At 39.4% G+C, this 9,519-nt stretch overlaps 1 protein-coding gene across 1 annotated transcript; it reads left to right on the top strand.

Annotated features, from left to right (window-relative positions):
* The first annotated feature begins 301 nt into the window (after positions 1-301).
* LOC130625119 (uncharacterized) lies at positions 302-5,363 on the top strand. The gene is made up of 3 exons (XM_057440191.1): positions 302-789; positions 842-1,751; positions 1,845-5,363. Exons 1-3 carry the CDS (start codon positions 302-304, stop codon positions 5,361-5,363), a joined length of 4,917 nt encoding a protein of 1,638 aa, XP_057296174.1.
* Positions 5,364-9,519: the final 4,156 nt, after the last annotated feature.

Raw genomic sequence — 9,519 nt, 5'->3', positions numbered from 1 at the left:
CAAGCTAACAACTTACGAAAATCTCTTGAAAATAACGCTTTTCTCGCCACTATTAAAAATAGATTTTCAGATCTCAGACAAGCTTGGATAGTGGTGCAGGAGAAGCACGATCAATTTGTTTCGATCTTGGCATCGGAACAGCAAGAAACGGAAGATAATTGGATAGAGGAACTAAATAACGTCTATTGTGAATTGGAAGAAAAAACTAATTGGTTTATTCAGAAATCAGAGGCTGAGGAACACGCAAAAAAGGAATTAGAACTCAAGAAGCAGCGACCACACTGAGGATGAATTTGTGATAATGAAGGAGGTAGAGAATACGGTAAATCAAAGGATGAAAGTTTGTGAAGAAGTGCAACAAGAATACATGTCGACATTAAAAGATGAGGAAGCAACCCGAGAAGAGAGTGAGCGCTTCCTTGATGCATGGAGACGCTGTAATGAACTTCGATCAGAGGCCCGTGTTTTCCTTGGGAGGCATAGGCAACAAACACATGCTTCTTCGTCAGGATTGCGTTTGGAGAGACTAAAATTTCAATCATTCAGCGGGAACTTAAGAAAGTATCCTAAATTCAAAAGCGGTTTTGTCAAATATATACTCCCCGCATACAAGACCGATCAAGCCGCGTTTGTTCTAAAATCTTACTTAAATGATAACGTTAAAGAACAGGTCGAGTCTTTAGATGACATCAATGAAATTTGGGCGCGATTAGACAAGAAATATGGCGATGAAGGTAAGCATGTCGACGCAATAATGGCAGACATTAAAGAAATGTCGGATTCCGATGTGTGAGGATTCCGATGTGGAGAGCACTTTAAACCTGATTAACACCGTTGAGAGAGCACACAGAGAACTTGCACGACTGGGAAGGGAACAAGAGATAAACCACGCTACTATTGTTTCGGTTATTGAGGAAAGACTATCGGATGAAGTCCAGAAGGAGTGGATAAAGACAGCGACTGGAGAACAGAGGGTAGAGATATCGCGAAACAAATTCCCAGCACTATTGAAATTACTCTTAACGTATCGCGAGAGAATTGAATACAAGTGCTCCAATATCAGATCATGTGATGAATTTCGGGGAAATGTTAATCTAAGCGACTCTCGAGATCCCCGAAATAGACTTGGGAATACATCGAAGCAGCGCTGCTGGTTGCACCATCCTATCTGGCGATGCAGACTCTTTCAAAGCAAATCTCCGGAAGAAAGAGTTGATCTAACCAAAAAGTATAACGCTTGTTTTGCATGTCTTGAAGTAGGACATGTTGCTAACAATTGCAAGAGAGGATTCAAATGTCGCGAAGAGGAGTGTGGATTGCCCCATCACCAACTTCTACATGAAGCGCACGCTTCTGGAGCTGTATTTCATGGTCGCTCATTCGCTCAAAAAAGAGAGGTCATTCTTCAAGTCCAGGAAGTAAGATGTTACAGTAGAGGCAGTAGTAACAAAAATAAAATAAATGTCCTGTGGGATGGAAGAAGCACTATTTCACTAATTACTTTCGACGCAGCCAGAAGACTAAATTTGAGCGGAAGGAGTACAAGACTGGAGATAACAAAAGTCGGTGGAGAAGTTTCTCTTATCGAATCTATGAAATACAATGTTACGCTCATTGATGAGAACAATCGGCATGTTCGAATTAATGTCTTAGGGATTGACGTTATTTCTAATGACATTGCTGGAGTGCACACGAATGACAATCCTGAACTGACAGCAGACATTCCACATACCAGTATTAACAGACCGCAAGTTTGAGGTCGTATAGATTGTCTCATTGGATACGACTACGCAGCTTTCCATCCAGTGCCGATAAAAGTTGCAGGACATTTACTTGTACTTCAGAATAGATTTGGTCGCCTAGTAGGTGGTTGCCAGCCAGTGAGAAAAGGTGTATTTACTAAAAGAGTGGAAAATGCACAGGTCTGCCACGTTCAAGGGCATCTAAACGAATTCTTTTCTATTGAAAGCTTAGGAATTCAGTGTACACCTAGATGTGGTTCTTGCAAATGTGGAAACTGTCATCCAGGGGGAAAGGATATGACACTGAAGGAAGAGAGAGAATACAGGCTAATTGAAGATAACTTAAAATATGATGAAACCGAGAAAAGGTGGGAGGCGGCTTATCCATGGATAAAGGACCCCCATGAACTTCCAAACAATAGATCGGTTGTGCTAGCAAGATTACAGTCAACCGAAAAACGCTTACTAAAGAACTTAGAACATGCTGATACTTACAATCGACAAATTCAAGACATGATTAAAAGGGGAGCTTCCAGAATAGTCAGTACGGAAGAATTGAATCAGTATGGCGGACCAATTCATTACATTTCCCACCATGCCGTCCTTAAGCCGGATTCTAAAAATACACCGTGTAGAATTGTATTTAACAGCAGTGCCAACTTCCACGGCCATGTCCTCAACGAATATTATGCTAAAGGCCCAGATATGTTGAACACGTTGCTGGGGGTCTTGCTGAGATTCAGAGAAAATCGTGTAGCCCTTCTTGGCGATATATCAAAAATGTTTCACGCTATAAAAATACCAATTCGTGATCAGATGACACACTTGTTCTTATGGCGAGATCTTCAGACAGATAAAGAACCAAACACATATGCGATGACAGCTGTAAATTTTGGAGACAAACCTTCCGCGACTATGGCTATAGTCGCCCTACAAAAGACGGCAGAAAAGCAAAGGCAGAACTACCCCATAGCGTGTAAAGCAATTATAGACAACAGTTACATGGACGACATCACAGACAACGCTGATAACGCAGAGGAAGCAATTCAGCGAACTCGGGAGATCGATATCATTCTTGCTACGGGTGGTTTTAAGATTAAGGAATGGACGATATCTGGGTTAGAGAAACCAGGTAGTGATGGAACTCATCCAATTGGTGAACTAGATAATGAGAATACGGAGAAAGTGCTTGGAATGAAATGGCAATTTAAAGTTGACCACTTACTTTTTGATATCAACAAGCAAAGTCAACGCCTCTACCGATTCCAACAGACTTCAGAGCCATCAAGATTCACAAGAAGAGAGATATTATCAGTTGTCAACGGTATATACGATCCCTTAGGACTTCTTTCACCCTACACCGTACAAGCCAAAATCATGATGAGAAAACTATGGACAAATGATCGACAAATATCGTGGGATGACCCACTGCCGGAAAATCTAGCGGATGAATGGCGTGAATTCTTTCAAGTGCTACCTGAATTACAAAGGATTTCTTACCCGCGAGCCATCAAACCGGAGAAAGCTGTTGGAGAACCTACATTGGTCATATTTTCTGATGCATCTGGAACAGCATACGGTGCCGTGGCTTACGCCAGATGGGAACTGATTGACGGGTCATTTGGAAGTAGAATCATTGTGGCTAAGAATCGAGTCGCACCCATAAGGATAATTGACATTGTGCGCTTGGAGTTAATTGCTGCTGTTTTAAGTAAGCGCATCAGATGCTTTATCGAAAAGGAGACTAAATTGAAGTTCTCAAAAGTGTATCACATAGTTGATAGTGAAATAGTCAAAGCGATGATCTCGAAGGAAAGTTATGGTTTCAACACATTTGCTGCAAACAGAATTGGCGAAATACAACACTCTACCAGTCCATCAGAATGGTTTTGGGTGAAGGGCTCTCTAAACATAGCTGATTGGATCACCAGGGGAAAACATCCAAAAGATCTCGACAGGGAAAGCATTTGGCAGACCGGACCACGATTTTTGTCTCGATGCGTTGATAACTGGCCCGTTCAAAGTACAACCACCATAAAAGAATTACCAGAATGTCCAAAGATTTCCTTTGTCGCTGTGTCCGATGGTCAGTTTGTGGAAACATTAGCTGAGAGGATCGATATTGAGCGCTTCAGCAAACTCGAGCTACTTAGAAATACGACAGCAAGAATCCTAAGATTATACAAAAGATTCCTGTCGACCAACCAAGGTAGAGAAATAGGCAAAGGCGAGCTGACAATAGAGGACCGGCAATATGCAGACAATTTTTGCATCAAGGAAGCTCAGAGAACTATCGAGGACGAAGTTAAGAAGGGAAAGTATATTAAGCTGTGTCCGAAGTATGAAGATGAAATTCTGGTGGTGGGTGGTCGGACAGAGCGATGGATGGAGGCGACGTGGAACAAGCAAAAGTTCATCCTTTTACCAGGATATCACAGGCTATCCTATCTTATTGCCTCAACAGAGCATAAGTTGAGTGGACACTTGGGGATATCAGCGACGATATCAAGAATTAGGTCGCACTACTGGATCATTGGAGTGAGAGCCTTAGTGAAAGGAATGCTGTCGCGATGTGTTATCTGTATAAGGAAACGCAAGGAAAAGAGTCTTCAAGTCATGAGTAGCCTCCCTGTTGAGAGACTTCGCCCGTCGCCACTGTTTAGTTCAACCAGTTTGGATTTCTTTGGACCATACCTCATTCGTGGCGAAGTTCAAAAACGAGTCAGAGGAAAGTGTTATGGTGTAATAATGACATGTATGGTGTCAAGAGCAGTTTACATCGATTTAAGCCACGACTACTCGACAGATGCTTTTCTTCAAGTGCTACGACGATTTTCTAGTTTACGGGGTTGGCCGCACAGGATCTACAGCGATCCAGGTTCACAGCTTGTGGGGACATCTAACGAACTAAAGACTGCAATTCAAGGTATGAGCCAGTCGTCGATTCAGCGATATGGTCTAAAATACAACACGACGTGGAGGTTTTCTCCAGCCGATGGCCCATGGTTTAATGGTGTGACAGAAGCTTTAGTGAAATCAGTGAAACGAGTACTAAATGCAACAATCGGAGAGCAAATTATGACGTTTAGCGAGCTACAAACCGTCATGTTTGAAGTGGCCCAAATTCTTAATCAACGGCCAATCGGTTCGCACCCAACGACACCGGACGATGGCTCTTATATATGCCCCAACGATCTTATTTTAGGGCGGGCTTCTAACAAATCGCCGCAAGGGCCATTTAAAGAAAGAATTAGCAACAAACATAGGCTCGACTTTATTGAAGCTGTAGTTAACTCATTTTGGAAGAAGTGGTCCCGTGATGTCTTCCCCAACATGGTCATGCAACCCAAATGGCATGTTGCGAGGCATAACGTGCAAAAAGATGACGTTGTACTTATCCAGGACAGTAACGCTATCCGAGGAGAATGGAAAATGGGAGTGGTCACAGAGACACATCCTGGAGACGACGGAAAGGTGAGACGTGTAACTGTATCTTACAAAAACATTCGCGACGAGAACGACGCTAACAGCTACGGAGGTATTCGATATACGAGAATAGAACGACCAGTTCAAAGACTAATAGTGCTTATTCCGGCCGAAGAGAGACAAACTATAGGCTGAGTATTTTGCGGTGGGGAGTGTTTCGAACTTCGTTCGCGGAACGCTTTCGGCAACCGGCAGTGCACAAGATAAACAAACGATATCGTAGAGTACAGACGCTAAGAAGGCAGCTGAGAAAGCAGAATGCAATACGACAAATACGTGGTCGAAAAGTGAGAAAATGACAGTCTATTTTTTAACGATTTTTCTTGAATTTTTGATTATGTTCAGAACTAAAGTTTTATTTTGTTCATTGTATAGGTAATCGAACTTGCCAAGCCAAGAGAATCTCATGTTTGATTTTACATTTCCACAAATTTGTTTTCTATCTGTATGATCCACAAAACATTGAGAAAATAGTCATTTGAAATTTGAACTGGACTTTCTTTGCAAAACGATTTACATTAATTTTATCCTTTTGTTTTTACCTCTCTATAATAATAGCGATATATTTTTATCCACTTTGTTGCTACGGGTAAATATAAAGGGTGAACCCGTGGATTTTTCCACGGGCAACGACTATCTCTATAATAATAGCTGTCGTCTGTCTGTCTCTGCGCGGACCCCCCGCTGAGTTAGATTTTCCACAGGCTAACAATTAGTAACAGAATAATAGGTGTGAAAATATCAACTGAAGCACTCTTTTTTACGACTTACAATGATTGTATTTTATAATTTTTAATTCCAAACGTTACTTTCGCTATTCTCATTAATTAACTACCATTAAAAGGTCAATCCCTACTCATTAATTTCGAATGCTTAACAGCGCCCGTGTAAAAAAAGGGAAAAAAAGATTCAACCAGCCATGCCGTCCATATTTACACCATTACTTTTACTACCCTAACTGTAGAAGCAGGGGCTTATTAAGAAGGGTCGATTGGCAATTCTCTACGAATAGCTGAGGAGGTTGTTAATCAATTAAAACGTGTTGGTTTTCATGCTGAGGTCTGAAATAAAGGGGCCAGCAAAAGCTGCGAGCGGAAAGTAATTTTAATTTATCTGTTCAAGCAAGAAGGTTTGTTCCAGTATGTATTCAGACCTCCTTTGGACACACGGTATTGTAAACAAGGGGTTTTTGTAAATTAAGATGTATAGTAAAGTTACCAAAATCTGGTGCTGCCCGTCAAGAGTATGTTTAACGCTATGTGCAAAAAAATATATTCCACGTACCAGCTTGACTTGCAGATCACGTAAGACCAATGATGTTCTCATAACGTCTAAGAACAACATGTTCATGAGTTGTTTAACATCGCATGTATCACTGTGACTTTGGTTCGTTTTCCTTGCTTCGCCAGATCGATTTAGGGAGACAATTACTAGAGCCACTAAAAATTCAAAATTACAAAAATAAAAGGGATTACAATGTTATGTTAACTTCTAAAACTTAAGCAATTTAACGTATAAGAGGTATGCACATGAGAAGTAATGTTAATTATATTGAAGAAGAACTATTTTCTTTATCACTAACATGCTGTCTGACAGTTAGCAGGATTTAACCCACTACACTACGTGCGGCAATATGTTAGTGTTAACCTCAGATAGTTCACCAATGTAAAGTAAATTAGATCAGAAATTATACCATGGAAAACACACAGCTGTACTTAAAACCAGTGTCAGTGGAAAAAAATAATGGTGTATACTTACCAGCGGTTGCAAACATTTTTAGATATGTTTCTCGTAACCAAGGCATTGCCTGTGTATTTATACAATTTTTACGTGAAAATGATTGACACTTAATATCAAAACTGACACATAATATCAAAAAAATGTTGGAAAAAATTGCGTTCTAATTTTCCCTCTCTTTCTCTCTCTCTTTTTCTTACTCAAAATATGAGACTTTGACATAAATATCCAGATTTGTAGTATAACTTTATCACCTAAAATACTTAAGAAAATGTGGAGAATTTTATATCTTTGAAAAACAATTAAAAACAAATAAGTAATATAAGGGAAGAAAAAGGTAAAAAAACTTCAACATCGTGAGAACGAGACAACACAGACGTCACAAGCTCTCTTAAAGTCATCTAAATACTTACATGATACGATATTGTGGTGCTAGAATAAAAACAAAACTTTGTAAATTTTTGTCTGAAACGATCTTGGAAAAGCTAACACTGCTTGGAAAACACTCCCACAGAGAATAGAGTTAAGATCACAATATTTTCAGACAGTCGATTGTGTTCCATAACAACGAAAGTTGTCATAACAAATAGTATCGTAAATAGTAATGACAGATTGTACGTATCATTGATAATGATGAAACAATTTAATTGGCTGACCGTGTACCTATCTGAAGCTGGTAACAAACAATGGTTGACCCTCCTGAAAACACTAATTTTAAACACCCACAAAGCAACCAAATTTGCTTTCTACGGCACAGCTATAAAAGAATATAACCTGATTGTTTATTTTTGTTTGTTGTTTAATAATTCAAGCATACAATAAGGTGTCACTCTTTTGCGTTTTAACACCATCTGACACCGAAGTTTCTAAAATTATCAATATCAAGAGGAAATTACTTTTATGGTTAATATATTTTTAGAACACGGACTTTCGCCAGAAAAAAATAATGCAACATCTCTTCTGGGGATAAACATTCGCAGTGAGGACTAGGTGTATCAAAAACAACACTATGTTTTTTATATAGCTGCAGGTACCTTGATTAGACTTGTGCGGCATTCCAGGTTGAGCGAAACCGGACAAAACAGACAGACAAACAGACCGACAGAAAGACAGATATAGAGATAGATAGACAGACAGGTTGAGCGTTTAATTGCAGGTAAACAGTGCCGTACGTGTAGGTCAAGTGCTTTTGTATATATAGGTATATGGTATTTCGCAAATCGGGTTTCCTGCAACTGTTAATATACAAGAAACTGTCCTGTGAGTGGATTTTTCAGAATAAGTTGTTGAGAAATTTCAAAAATCTCTTGTGAGTAACACTGAGATGAGGGATTAATACAGGCAAACCATAACGCACATCAGAGTAAAGTGCAAGCGTACATAACCTCACAGCTTTGATTAAGTAAAAAAAAAGCACAGACAGTAAACCTTCGCTAACGCGTTAAGCTAAAACTGTCACCCAGTAATTTTATTTTGTAAAATAAGTCTTCCTCAAAGTTCTAAAATTAATTAGCAGCTTAAACACTTTCGAAATAATTGTTGAATTGTGTGCAGAATACCTCTTATTAAATCATAAAGTACAGACACGCCTTGGGTTTTAATACTGCTAAAATTGTAGCATTTAGTGGTGAGGTGACTGTTTTTAACAAGAATAATGAAAAATAGTTGAAATTGTTGTTGCTGATAACTAATATTCGACTACTTTCACTTTTTAGCTAGAAGTAGCTATAACTAGCCACAACCCAATCTAAGGCTTAGTAAAAAACACAAAAAGAAACTGCACTATTGACCAGAATACCTGCCAAACAAAATAAGCCACATGATACAAAAACAACAACATAAATACAGCTATAGCTGTACATCTACTTTTCAGTTTAATTTAGGAATATACCATCACAGGTAGCTCCTGGTAACTTAAACACCGGATATTTAGAACTTTCGTTATCTCAAACCTTTTTCTTGTTTCCCTTGAACTTTCGTCAATACTTCCTTATAAAATCTCCGGTTAACTCGAACCTCACATAACTCGAACAGTCGTTGTTTGTCCCTGAGGTTTTCTTTAAATAACTCAAACTTTTAAATCGAGAAGTTTTTATTGACTCCTGATGTAATATAAATAGACTAGCTGTTAACCCGTGGAAACATATATATCGCATTTCGTGTTTCCGCCACGGTACTCGCCTACCGCGGACAGACAGACAAAATACGGCTATTAATAAAGAGACTAGTGGTAAGCCCGTGGAAAAATCCACGGGTTCGCCCGTCCTTTAAATTTACCTGTCGCAACAAAGTGGACAAAAATATATCGCATTTGGTATTGGTGCGCATTATAAAAATTTCGTGATTCCGTTACGGGACGCGGCTCTCGCGGACACACAGACAAAATACGGCTATAATTAAAGAGATAATATTGTCTGTCAAGGAAAATTCAATTTGCAAGGGACTTGTATGCTTTTTTCATTGCTAAGATTGCTTTTCACGGTAGCTGTTGCTCCACTTCCTGAAAAAATTAAACAGAAGCTTCGTTTAACTCGAACATTCGTTAAGTCAAACT

The sequence above is a fragment of the Hydractinia symbiolongicarpus genome, chromosome 14 (genome assembly GCF_029227915.1).
Source record: "Hydractinia symbiolongicarpus strain clone_291-10 chromosome 14, HSymV2.1, whole genome shotgun sequence".
Taxonomy (NCBI): Eukaryota; Metazoa; Cnidaria; class Hydrozoa; order Anthoathecata; family Hydractiniidae; genus Hydractinia; species Hydractinia symbiolongicarpus.
This window is presented reverse-complemented; position numbering and strand designations above follow the sequence as displayed.